Source organism: Schistocerca americana, chromosome 2 (genome assembly GCF_021461395.2).
Source record: "Schistocerca americana isolate TAMUIC-IGC-003095 chromosome 2, iqSchAmer2.1, whole genome shotgun sequence".
NCBI lineage: Eukaryota > Metazoa > Arthropoda > Insecta > Orthoptera > Acrididae > Schistocerca > Schistocerca americana.
The window spans coordinates 397,788,463-397,802,940 of NC_060120.1; the positions used below are offsets into that span (position 1 = coordinate 397,788,463).

General features: G+C 37.8%; 1 protein-coding gene across 9 annotated transcripts in view; it reads right to left on the reverse strand.

Moving 5' to 3' along the window:
- Nucleotides 1-14,478, reverse strand: part of LOC124595310 (diacylglycerol kinase epsilon) — a 203,312-nt gene that overhangs the window by 68,877 nt on the left and 119,957 nt on the right. For 8 of the 9 annotated variants that reach the window (XM_047134007.1, XM_047133999.1, XM_047134005.1 and 5 more), the window contains one exon: nucleotides 6,998-7,166. In XM_047134007.1, the coding sequence (XP_046989963.1) occupies nucleotides 6,998-7,166 (169 nt within the window). Of the gene's footprint in view, nucleotides 1-6,000; nucleotides 6,382-6,997; nucleotides 7,167-14,478 lie in introns of those variants that run through there. The other variant, XM_047134008.1, reaches the window with a different exon arrangement.

Here is a 14,478-nt window from a genome sequence, read left to right on the forward strand (position 1 = left end):
CTTGAACCAAGTGTTAGCTATGATTAAGTTATGCTCTACGCAAAATTCTACCAGGCGGCTTCCTCTTTCATTTCTTAGCCCCCATCCATATTCACCTACTATGTTTCCTTCTCTCCCTTTTCCTACTCTTGAATTCCAGTCACCCATGACTATTAAATTTTTGTCTCCCTTCACTACCTGAATAATTTCTTTTATCTCATCATACATTTCATCAATTTCTTCATCACCTGCAGAGCTAGTTGGCATATAAACTTGTACTACTGTAGTAGGTGTGGGCTTCATGTCTATCTTGGCCACAATAATGCGTTCACTACGCTGTTTGTAGTAGCTTACCCGTACTCCTATTTTTTTTTATTCATTACCCCTATTTGATTTTATATTTATAACCCTGCATTCACCTGACCAAGAGTCTTGTTTCTCCTGCCACCGAACTTCACTAATTCCCACTAGATCTAACTTTAACCTATCCATTTCCCTTTTTAAATTTTCTAACCTACCTGCCCGATTAAGGGATCTGACACTCCGCGCTCCGATCTGTAGAATGCCAGTTTTCTTTCTCCTGATAACAATGTCCTCTTGAGTAGTCCCCGCCCGGAGATCCGAATGGGGGACTATTTTACCTCCGGAATATTTTACCCAAGAGGACGCCATCATCATTTAATCATACAGTAAAGCTGTATGCCCTCGGAAAAAATTACGGCTGCAGTTTCCCCTTGCTTTCAGCCGTTCACAGTACCACAACAGCAAGGCCCTTTTGGTTAGTGTTACAGGGCCAGATCAGTCAATCATCCAGACTGTTGCCTCTGCAACTACTGAAAAGGCTGCTGCCCCTCTTCAGGAACCACACGTTTGTCTGGCCTCTCAACAGATACCCCTCCATTGTGGTTGCACCTACGGTGCGCCTATCTGTATAGTTGAGGCACGCAAGCCTCCCCACCAACGGCAAGGTCCATGGTTCATGGGGGGGACATTTCATCATAACTTCTTAATACTCACCATTCTTTGTGATAGTATAAGCTCTTCTTATCTGGCAGATCCTTCACTCAACAGCTGATTTTGCTAAGCCACACTCTTCAATTATTTCCCTCATATGTGAATATTTTTACTTTTTTTCTATTTGACTAACAACTGTTACTAATAAGTTTGGAGGATTTGGTGTTTAATGCCAGATAATTTACTTGAACATGTCTGTTCTTTCTCCCAAGTATTATTTGTGAAATTTTTATTTCGAACAATATTAGAGAAGGAAAGTTACTACTCACCAGCGGAGACGCTGAGCCGTGATAGGCACAACTAAAAGATTCACACACTTATAGCTTTCGGCCATTAAGGCCTTTGTCAACAACAGACACACATACACAAACACACACACACACACACACACACACACACACACACACTTGTGCAAATGCAACTCACACACACTTCTGCAGTCTCAGGCAACTGGCAGTGTGGTTTCAGTTGACTGAGACTGCAGATTTGTGTGCGAGTTGCATTTGCATGAGTGTGTGTGTGTGTGTGTGTGTGTGTGTGTGTGTTGTTGACAAAGGCTTTAATGGCCGAAAGCTATAACTGTGTGAATTTTTTTTGTTGTGCCTATCGCGACTCGGCATCTCCGCTATATGGTAAGTAGCAACTTTCCTTCTCGAATATTGTTACATTCCATCCTGGATTTTCCATTGTTTGATTTTTATTTCCAACAATTTTTCATTTCAGATTTGTACAATTTCCTCCAGAAAAAAGATAAAAAGGACTGGAGACCATACCTCACTCCTGTATTTATTTTGAAAGGCTTTGATGTTTCACCCCACACTTCTATTTTTGTGCCTGTGGGAGATTCACATGTTGTTGTTGTTGTTTTTGTTGTTGTCGTCTGCATTCCAGAGACTAGCTTGACACAGCTCTCCACACTACTCTACCCTGTGCAAGGCTCCTTCATCTCCAAATAACTACTGCAACCTACATTCTTCTGTATCTGCTTACTGTATTCATCCCTTGGTCCTTTTCTACATTTTTTTACCCCCCCCCCCCACTTCCCATACTGATGATTCCTTCATGTCTTAGGATGTTTTCTATCCACCAATCCCTTATTTTAGCCAAGTTGTGCCAGAAATGTATTTTTTCTCCAATTCAGTTTAGTACTTCCTCATTAGTTACTCGATTTACCCACCTAATCTTCAACACTTTTCTTTAGCACCACATTTCAAAAGTATCTATTTTCTTGTTGTCTGAACTGCTTATTGGCCATGTTTCACTTCCAAATAATGCTACACAGCAACTGAAGAGCTGGACCACACCACTTGCTTGTTAGATGCATCACCTCCATTCCAGTAGCGACATGACCTCAACGACTTTGACCACCTTTGACCACCCCCACCTGACAACTCCTAATTAATTCAAGAAGTTGCAGTGCCAGCACAATGTAGTAAACCAGAATAACATAACCATAGGAGCACGTGTGCCTGTGTGTGTGTGTGTGTGTGTGTGTGTGTGCGTGTGTGTGTGTGTGTGTGGGCGCGCGCGTATGCGTACCCTATTGCTCTGAAGGAGATTTGATCCCAAAGCTAGCCGTGTTCTCAGCCTTGTTTATTTATCGATCAATGAACCAGTGCCTCTGTCATATACTGTTAACTTGTTATGTTTACTTCTTAACTTATGTAATCAAACTTGTCATCCAGAGAAGACAATAAGCAAACCTACCCACATCTAGGAATCAATAAAAAACCATGATTTTTTATCATGAGCTCAATGACTGCTGATGCACAGGTCAGAAGAGCCCAAAGCAATTACGAAAGTTATTAATATACTGACAATACCACGGGAAAAAAATCTTTACTTGTACTACTTAATATTACACATGCCACACATTAATAAACTCACAAAAGCAATGGCAGTTAGAAACTTGAGGGACAACAAATGTAACTCCATCTGAATCACACAAGACTGATGTCTTAATTCATGTGTGTTTTCTACTGATACCCTTTATTTCCTGCTGTACAAATATTATTTAAACTGCTGTCTATGATGGCATGATATTTTAATTTACTCAAAAATGCCTTTGACAAGCTGCAGAGAGAACAATATTTTATAGTTTATTATATACTCAATTAAGCATATTCTTGCTATGTGTGGAAATATCCTGCTGAACATTAAAAGTCTTCCAAAACCCAAACTGTGGAACATGTTTGCTAAACTTTTGGGGAATGTTGCTGATGGTGAATTTGGACAAAGTTGATAGCATTTCTCTATGCTTTTTCTTGTTTAGAGGGTAAAATTCAGTGTGTTTCTGCTTGTAAATAAATGTTCCAGTATTAATGAGTATTAAATACATAGCCTTATAAGTTATTAAATTCACATTTTAAATAACTTTGTTGACATTTTGTCATAACAATCAGATGTTTTGATTTTAGATATATTATGTTAAACATTACTTCTTCTGTTGAGATGAGAGCCATAACCATGATACTGAAGTTAGCTATGGCTACTCACAGATATTTGTGGTGACACGTACAATGTACTTACTAGAAAGAGTTGTCAAACTACACACACCTCTTGCAAACAGAGCATGATACAATTAACCTACTTGTTCTTACACAACTCCTAGTGCTGTTATTTTTATTCTCATTAGTAATGCATATACTGTGTGTACATGAAGTTACCAAATTCCTCTTCATGTGGTATTTTACCCAAATTTTATTATTCATAATATAATTTGCACCCTGTTGACGACAACAGTACTCTGAGACAGCAGCCATGAGTGTAAGAGTTTGTTTGTGTGTGTGTGTGTGTGTGTGGGGGGGGGGGGGGGGGGGGGGGGAGTTTCAAGAGTTCAAGAAGAAGGACTTTGTCTGAAAGATTTAATATTTTGGCACTTTTTTTCATTGTGCGTGCCTACAACTCAACAGCTCCTCTATGTGGTGAGTAGCATAGGAATGAGAGAGACGACTCACTGAAAGGCAGCAGAGCTGTGTTGTCGAGAGGCACACAAACAAAAGGTAAAGAGCTTGGCTAGCTTTTGGAATACACTTCCTTTCTCAAGCTTGTAGGAAAAACATGCACACAAACACACACACACTCACTCATATGCACATGCCTATCTCCCTATATTGTGCTCAGTCGACTGTCAGCTCTTTCCTGGCCCATGGGAGTGTACTGGGGTGAGGTGGGGGTGTGTGGTGAGGGATGGAGAGAGGCAGGAGTCTGGGAGGGCATTGTGGTGAAGTGACTAGTGGCTCGTGGTTGTGGGAGAGTGAGGAGGTTGGTGCATTAACTAGGGGTGCAGGTAAAGGGGGCAGGTGGCAGATTGCTGGGCATGCGATTTCACAGACTAGGCCTTGACATAACAGCACGCAACTAGCTGATCTGGGGGCACAAATTGGGCAGGGGTACTGGGATAGGGCCTGGTACATGTACACGTGCACGTGCATCTGGGTCTTCCACAAGGGTATGATCCCTGTGGCAGGGGAAGGGGGATGGTAGTTGCATAGGGATGGACTAGGATGTTGTGGAGGTTATGTGGGGAGCAAAACACCACTTTGGGAGGGGTTGGAAGTATCATGCATCATTTCAGGGCATGATGATAGATACCAGGTGTAAAAGTATGAACCTGAATTTCCTTATAGATGGTACTAGCCATCAGTGGAGGACCTGAGAGACCACGTTTGCATTGCCATCTGTTTCCTGTAACAGCTGACAATGAATGACCCACAGATGGCTCCCCATTCTCCCACAACCACAAGCAGCTAGACACTACCCCCAACTGCCTCCCTGCCTCCTGCCTCTCTCAATCCCTCACCTCACACCCCCACCTCACCCCAGTACACTCACCGTGGACGAGGAAATAGCTGGCAGTTGACCAAGCACAATGTAGGGAGATAGGTGTGTGAGTTTGAGTGAGTATGTATGTGTTCGTGTGCATGTTTTTCCTACATGTTTGAAAAAGGAAGTGCATTCCGAAAGCTAGCCAAGTTCTTTATCTTTTGTTGGTGCGCCTATTGATGATGAAGTGCTTCTGCCTTTCTGTCAGTCACCTCCTTTATTCCAAAATAATTCGTAATTCTCAACCAGAACTTTCTGTACAAAAAGCCAGTTTGTGCCTGGTAGTTAAAATGTGAATAACTATGCAGCAGCTAGAAGTAACAAAAAAAGAAACAATATACATAAGTGTGTCAATATCAAGTCTGCACTCAGCAAGCATAAAATGATGTTCTAAGTCAATGACTGCCACTAGTGAACTTCGTGAAATTACTCCTAGTAGGTGTAGCTTACCGATCTGTGTTACAATACTGATGTTCTTACATATTAGAAAGCTGATCATTGAAACTGAAATTTGTGCTAATAAATGTGAGGTGAACGTAATTCAAATTCTGTAGTGTTGTGTATATTATTTAATAATAGTTCAGCACATCCAGTAATCACAAGAGGAACATTAGAGATGAAATTCAATGACTCGGAGGTGTATGAGACAGGTTTCACAAGTTAAATATAGTAGGGAAGTTCTGGTAGAATGTAAATAATTTATAAATAAAACTGTGTGGTGTGTGTGTGTGTGTGTGTGTGTGTGTGTGTGTGTGGGCGTGTGTGCACGTACTCATGCGCTTTAGGTCAAGAAAGGATTGTTTCTGAAAGCTAACACATTTTCTTTCTCTTTTGTGTGTGCCTGGTGACTAATCAATGCTTCTGCTATTCAGAGGTTGTTAAGTTACATTGTTATCGGCAAGCTATTTGCTCCCCTTTTTGTGTATCTTGCATTATTCTTATTATGTACCCTGTTGTTGCTGTCTTATCCTCTTAATACATTTACTTGGATCACTGAAGTGCTTTTGTTAATTCTCTGTAGTACCTCTTGTAATACGGTACTTCAGCATCACAGCTGCGCCTCACCAACAGGCAACAAGTAGAATTTCCTTTTTGACCTATAAACAGTATTAATGCTTAATATAAGGTGCTGATACAAAATTGACTATTAATTTCCTGATGTGATGTGCTTTATTAAACATTCCTATACAGATATCAATGGCTGTTTCAGCTGCTCTAGTTACTAGTGACAATACTGGTTTACTGGAAGAGCTTTTGAAAGAAATTTATAGGTCTATTTATATCACCAGCAACCACCAATTCTTGCTCTTTTTTCTGGTAAATACAGCAACAGAGTTTCAAAATTATTTACGAACAGGTTAAAATTTCCTGCAGGTGCTTGGTACAGAGGTACTACTATCAAGGATTTGTTACAAAATTCTACTTCTGTCGTACGGTCTTCTAGATGTTGTAAATAAGATTTATTAATATTGACTGTCTCCAATTCATGGCATTTTCCTGTAAGTGTGGCCAGTCCCACTTTCTCCAAGTCTCTTGCACAGAAGTAAGATGCTGAACTATATCCTGTAACATTTAACATATCTATACCAGTGGTCACACTGTCTTTAGAGAAACAGTATACATTAACAGGCTGAGGCAAATCTAATTCACCCGCACAAATCAGTAGTACACTAAATTCGCAAGGATATTCTAATGCAACAACCATAAATGATTTTATAAACTGACTGAATTACAACTGGCTGCCAAAATATTTCTGAGAAATTCTGAAAATCATGCTAATGGATTCTTCTGTCACTCCATAGTAGAAAAATTTCATATTTAAGGGTGATTAGCAAACAGACTGAGTTTTGTTTCAGATATGTTTCAATCAAGAGCTTTTTATACAAATTTTGTATCCTAATTCTGAAAGATGTTTAATTATTTCTTGAATATTTTTGCAAACAATCTTAAACCCTCCTTTTCCCTTCCTAACATAAAAAAAGTGTTGTTCTGACACATCTAATTACCTGCTCCCTTTACAATATGAACAATGTTCACTGATCTCTAATGGGAATAACTGCTACTATAAAAAGCCTATCTCTACTTACCAAATACCGTCAATAAATGTGTTCTCTGTTTTGGTTACATACAACAAGCAAGGTGAACTAGTGCAAGAAATATTTATGCATAATCCAACTACCTTATTGAAAATTCTGCTGGCAAACAAGTAATATGGAGATTCACGTGTTCGATGGAAGTCAAGAGCTATTTGTGCATCAACTCCAATGCTCAAGTAGTTGTACATAAAGATGTGACGTATTGGTAGTCTAATCCCAAGATGGCGAACTGGCTTGATTTCAACTTTCCACCTGTAGAACCATAATTATTTTTCTTCAATTTTTTTAAAGAATATAATCAATGTCTTCATCAAAATTGCATAAAAATGTCTGCAGATAATTTTATTTTATTCAACATGATACACTTTAAGTAAAAAGTTGAGCAAAATTTCATTATTTCTGTGTATATCACAAAATCAATTTAAACATAAATAAAGAAATTGAACAAGAAACTAAGAGGTCACATTTGATTTCATTACTTGACCTAAAAATAAATTTTACTGAAGATCCATCTGCATTTCTTGCACAGATGGATAGTAATGCGCATATCTGTTACATCACATTTTTCAGACAGATATGCCTGTCAAGGACTACGGTTACATTTATTTTACACATATGAGTAAAATGTTATACACATATTTTTCAATTTAGTTCTTTAGACAGTGACCATCTTCCACCATGTAAATTTTTATATACATCTACGGGTTTTGCATAGTTGTTCCGATCATCCTTTCATGCCAGTTTCTTCTTCTTCAACTCTTTGTTATATATTATTTTGCAATTATTGCTCCATTAGATTCAAGTGACACAATTTTGAAAATGGGAGATCAATTTGCCTATGTAATAAACATCTTTTGTCCCTCCAATCCCTCAGATGCAGACTAACTACGCAACACATATTAGTAAAATATAAAATACAAAAAACTGACAGATAAACAAAACCTGAGACAGCTCTGACATTTATAGGGAGAAGAAGAAAGCATATAGTAAGCTTATTAGTGGAATAAAATTCAGCTTCTACTAAAATGAACTTCCAGTTTCGAGTGATATTTCAAGGATGCTATGGTTTTACTGAAACAAAAACAGGAAAGAAATTGTGGTAATATAACAATGGAGAAGGTGGGGTGGAAATGTACGGATTCAGTTGAGGCTGCTAATATGTTTAAGCAATGCTATGCTCAGGTCGCAAACAAATTCATAAATGAAAATTCTTCAAAATAAAAAAGCGCAAGTTATACTAACACTGTGACAGACTGTTTGTTCCTCCCATTGACAAATGAACCAGAAGTACCAAAAAATGTATATTTTATACCAAATAGCACTGAAGGTTTAGGTAGTATCTATGAGGGTCATTCCAAAAGTAATGGCTTCTAATTTTTTGTGGTGACTTTGGATGTCTGCATCAGATGTCATTAGTGAAGCACTAATGCTTGAACCTTCCTCTTTCATTTGCAGGTGGTTCCATTGTTCTGCAGCAGTTGGCGCCAGCAGAGGAGTGTTCACAAATGAAATCTGATATGGAAGCACGTATAAAACAATGATGTGTGATTGAATTCCTCACTGCTGAAGAAACTGGGCTGAGTGAAATTCATACATGCATGCTAACGGTGTATGGAGATGATACAATAGACGTGAGTAATGCAAAACGATGAGTACAGCATTTTTAAGGTGGTGAAAATGGTGTGTATGACAAGCCATGGCCCGATCGACCCAGCATAGCTGTCATCCCTCGCAATGAAGAGCGCTTTTATCAACTCTGAATGTCGGCTGTAGTGCCTCAGAAACAATGTTGGAACATCTTGGTTATTGCAAAATCTGTGTGAAATGGGTCTTGCAGATGCTTACAGAAGAAGGAAAAAACTCATCAAATGGAAATCTGTAGGGACCTACTGGACCAATATGAAGCTGAAAGTGACAATATTCCAAATAGCATTGTCACCAAGATGAGACGTGGCATCACCACTACGACTCAGAATCCAGAACACAGTCCATGGAATGGCGGCGTGTGAATTATCTGTCAAAGAAGAAATTCAAGACACAGCCATCTGCAGGCAAAGTGATGTGCACAGTCTTCTGGGGTAGCCAGGACATGGTTCTTTTGCATGTCCTGGAGCCAGCAGAATATGTCAATTCGGCACACAAGATGGCACTGACTAAGCTGAAAACCTGAATTTCCAGGGTAAGGCCAGAGAAGACCATCTTTCACCTGCAACTTGATAACACCTGGCCCCATACCAGTTTTGCAACTGTGCAACTCACTGCAAAATTTGGCTGGACTGTCTTACCACATCAACTGTACAATCCCAATTTAGTGCCTTCAGACTTCCATATCTTAAGGCATCTGAAAGATGGACTATGTTATGAACATTTTCAAGACTCAGATGCTGTTGTCAAAGCTGTAAGGAAGTCATTAGTCCCAACTGGTTCCAATTTTACAAGTGCAGTATGCAGGTTCTGGTTCATTGTTGGAAAATGTGTACAATGAATGGTGGTGACTATGTGGAAAAATGACAGTCTGTAGCTGAAATATTGCTCTATTTAGCTGTGCTTCTGTGATTTATCTATCTCCTGTAGTTTTCATGAATAAAAATATGAGACTTACTTTCAGAACAATCCTCATATATAACTAAGTGATTATTCTGGAACCCAATACCAGTTGTAGGTTGTCTGCCCAACAGCTTCCTGAGGCAATAAACATTTTATTTTCAATATTTTGCATAGTTATTGACCGAATTTAAAAATTTATAATGTTGTCATAATCTCCTCATTAATGGTTTAACACAATAAGATACGTATTACAGTTAGAAAATTTGTGTGTCTTAAGGCAGCGTAACTGATCACATGCAAACACACAGACTTTATTCATCCAGTATTTGAGAATAAGCACACTTTTTTGACTTCCAACAAGCTTTACACCTAATTTCAAACCTTTACAAAACCTTTTCTCACTGACACCCCCACAAAATAATGAAAGGACAAAAGCTTATTGCTTATCACATTTTTTACTTTTTTACCACCAAATCTATTCACAACACAGTTTGCAGACAGTATCCACAAACATCACTGAATGTACATGAAAAATTATATCATTATGTGACACACAGTTAAGCAGAAATGACATCATAAACTTTGAGATGCACAAAAAATTGCTTTTTGCTTAAAATTGAGCACAAATTACCCATTCTTTCACAGCAGTTAGCAACTTTAAATATAGTTTCAGACTTTTTCCATATGTTTTCTCCCCTACAAACTTAACATCAAATATTTAATGCATTAACTCATTTGTACAGTGATCAGACATTTGAAGGTGTTTTATACATGGGAGTTTTATTTTTTAAAGAATCAGAGGTCTGCTCATATCTACTAGGCTTATAAAAGATAGGACTTGGTCAATTTCTTTCTGCATAGTTCCCCAATCTGCACCCATGCTCCATATCTTATTACTTCACGTTAGCAGACTGTTAAACATTAATCTTCTTTATTTTGCTCTAATAAATTCAAATATGAATTGATGTGTATTTCCTCAACACCTTCCAAGAAAGTTAGCCTGTAAGTACCAGTATATATAAAGACCAACTGAAATCTTATTTATGGATTCTTCCACCACTTATTGGTAAAACAATACCACATTTAATGTTGAATAACAAGTACACTGTTTTTATTCTACTGACTTTTGTTTATTTCAAACTAGTCTTCGGCTTATTGGGCCATCTTCAGGGAACAACTGACTTGCGTCAGAAAGGGACACCAATTATTAGGTAATCAATCATTGTAAGCAAAGATACAACTCATCTGCATAGTGTTTTGCACATAATACTTGTTTCTTAGTGCGGAAATTAAACTTTACCCAACGAACAACATTAAGCACAATATATAATTAAACTACGAAATATTGCAGGTTACATGGTTATAATTCTAAAGTTTGTGAGATCTTGACATTAGCTAAGAAACTGTTACATTGAGCACTCTTTATTTATGTTGTGCAACAATTGTGTGCAAGTAGATTGTGTCTTTGCTTATAATGTTTGGTTACCTAAGAATTGGTGTCCCTTCCTGACACAAGTCAGTCATTTACTGAAGATGGCCCAATAAGCCACAAACTAGTCTGAAATAATACAAATCAGTAGAGCAAAACTAGTGGACTTGTTACTCAACCAACTGAAATGTTTCTGCTTCACCCTCCATGAGTCACATGTTTGTTCATGGCTGGAAGCCTTGCACTGCTGGTGATATGCAGCATGTAAACCAAACTATGTATTACACCATGATTACATACAACATTTCTTGCTGGGCCTAGAGCAATTTTTGGCACAGCCACATTTACAAGAAAAAGTCTTAATAAAGTTGGTCAGCTTTATACTGACTGATGAGACAATGTTAAAATATTGCTTATATTTGATTTATGTTTGTAAGGCCACTGTCCAAGGCATAATTCTCGACCTAACATTTTGTCTTGCATGGCTGGAAGCCCAGCTGAGCTTGTTTGAGTCTGTAACAGCTCTCTGGGTCATTAAAGTGTCTGATGAAGTCTGTACCAATGGAAGATCAAACATTAGGCAGAGAATTATGCCACGGACCACAGCCTTACGTCCATAAATTAAAAATCAACAGTGATACTGCGAAGGCCTGCCATGAAAATATGCAATGTTAAAATAAACGCTACTCCTCAACAATGATATCAATGTAACAGTTTAATTGCTTTCACAAATATTTCGAAGTCTGACTTTTAAACTGGTAAATGAACACTAAAATCAGTCAATGTACAAGCTCCTACTGGTACCTGGGAACTGGTGCAGGATAACTTTTCCAACTAATTAGATCAAGAGTCACATTAAAATAAAAGAACTTCACATTCCCCCCCCCAGCTAGCTAACAGCTCCATATAATTCTTATATGCTTGGCATAGTGACACAATAATTTCATCAACCACTAACTTATGAACAGAGAAAGCATTAAGCATTTCCAACATTACTTCCACCAAAATATGTCTTCTGCACCGAAGCTGGCTGTCTCACTGCCTCCCAGATTTTACACTTACAAGCTGCTCCAGAAAGTGTTCAACATTCCAGCATTTCAATTAATCAGCCTTGATATGCAGAATTACTGACTTATTTTAAAGATGTGCATTTTCACTGGTTGTTTTCTTTTTGCCACTTTGGTAATTACTATTTCCTGGCTGGAAACCTCCGCTTAATCTTACTGGGAGAGCACCTGACATCATTACACTGTTTCAAATGCTTGAGTGAGCCCAGCAGACCTCAACAACTTCAGTTTGTACCTTGGTTCTTCCTGAACCCACTTTACATGGAATATCACAGACCACCCTACCAGCACCTAGCTAGCGACAAAAATAAGCATCCCTGTATATTGTGAGACAGGTAGGTCTAATGCAAGCAAGTTTGACAGATGGTGCGGTGAGTCCAGACATGTGCGGACGTAGTCACGAGAGACCGGTGTGTTGAGGCTGTCAGATATGGAGCAGACGATACCTGAACCTCTGCTGTCAGTTGTAACAACTGTGAAGTAAACCACTGCTGTCAGGACGGCAGCAAGTAAACTGAAGGGTTACTGTGTGGGAAACCTGAGAAGATGGAAAGTCAAAGACTGCCAATCATTTCAGGGATATAACATAAGTAAAACTAGCATTAATTAAGCTACATAAAAGGCAATGGTAACAACTGAAAGAGAAAAGATGAGGCAACAAAGCATGGAAAAAGACCTACTCTGTAGGTGAAATAGTACATTAATTAGAGACAATGGAAGATTTACCTTCTATGTTTAAAAATTTGTAACTTCAAAAAATATCTTATGTAATCATAACTAAAAAAGCGTCAATTGATAGTGGTGCCACTATTAAAAGATAATAACAGATTTTTTAAATTAAATCAGAACAATTTGAGAAATGAGCCAAAATGTTGATTCCAATGATTAAAAACCTCATTTAAGTACAAAATTATCTGAAAAATAATAAATACAGAGAGAATATGAGACACGGAATGAAAATTGCTATCTGTAGTTGTTCAGTTATAATCAAGTTTAGATATTTATTCTGAATAACACTAAGTTTGACTAATTCATCACAATGGTAGGCAAATACATAACAAAGCACCCTAGCAAAAAACAATGTCACCACACAAAAGCCAGTGAAATTATACTCCTACCTGATGCATAATACCTGTGTTAGTGTGACCAATGAGAGATGATATGCAAGATTTGTCTATAAAAGCAATTTAAAAAGCATATTGCAACTCGTCAGAAGCATCAGTGTTATAGTGCAGTTACGTCATATTTTTAAATGTACAGTTTGAGCAATAATATGTCTAATAACTGCATTTTAAGAGTTTTGTAATGGCAAATTGAAGGCTGTTTGTGAGCAGTGGCCTTATAGGACAAGGTCAGTTGACTGTGTGAGCTTGATGAGGCAGAACTGTGCAGATGTCAGTTGCTACCAAAAAAGGGTTTGACATTTTTCATAAAACAGGTCTAGAAACTTATGAAATTTCTAAACTGTTTGTGGACTTAAAAAGTTTTCCATGGTCAATTTGGTGGACAATAACTGAAGGGCAGCATGGTGTCTGAAACTTGTATAAGTTTGTGGACTTAGAAACGTTATCAACTGTAGATTTTTTAGGTTTCAATTCTGAACAACAAACTAGTGTTCAGAACTTACTAAACCCTTAAACGAGTTTGTGAACCAGTACATCCTTACACACACAGCATTTAAGCAAGTGTGAAATACATATTTTTTATTTACTAAACACTATGTTAATGACATTCTCATTTCAGCAACCATATCCTGCCTTTAGTTTTGTCATCTCTTCTAATAAAATTTATAAACAATTTAATACACAACCAACGGAAATTCTAAATGAACAAACAGATCGGAAAAATAATGGATTTTTTTGAAAGTTTCATTCACACTCTTCTGACTCCATAGGCATGAATGCTCCATACAAATTTAAGCTTTTACTTGCTTCATAGAAGACTATATACAATCGTGAGGTGTACAGCAAGATCCTGTTCACAATGAATCCCAAATCTCTACAGTCAGTCTAATGTAATTAACACTAGCACTGCCATTTGGCACCTACATATCTAAACTTCATAGCATAGTACCTGGTTAAGAACTGAGGTTTAAAACACTTACATTATGCATATGGTTATTTTCATTATGATCCCTGTTCATACAGTACACTCAACAATAACATTTAGACTGTTAAAGTCTATTGCTTAGTGAAGCCTCTTATGCTCCTACTGTGATGTTAGAAATCATTGCCATGATTTACATGGATCATTGATAAATTTTACTTAAATGTGACTTATCAAACTCTAAATGAGCATTCCATTTGCCACACCTCATGTATAATGTAGTATCATGACTAATGATAGACACACTATAACTTTTTTGTGTTACAGTCATGATTTAGATTTTATACTGGCTCATGACGACAAGCTGACAACTACATTTAAATTAACCTGAATGCTTTCTCTATAATGCCCATTCACATACATGTCATAATTGCAATCTGGTAATTAGTGACATGATAGCACATGAAAATATTGC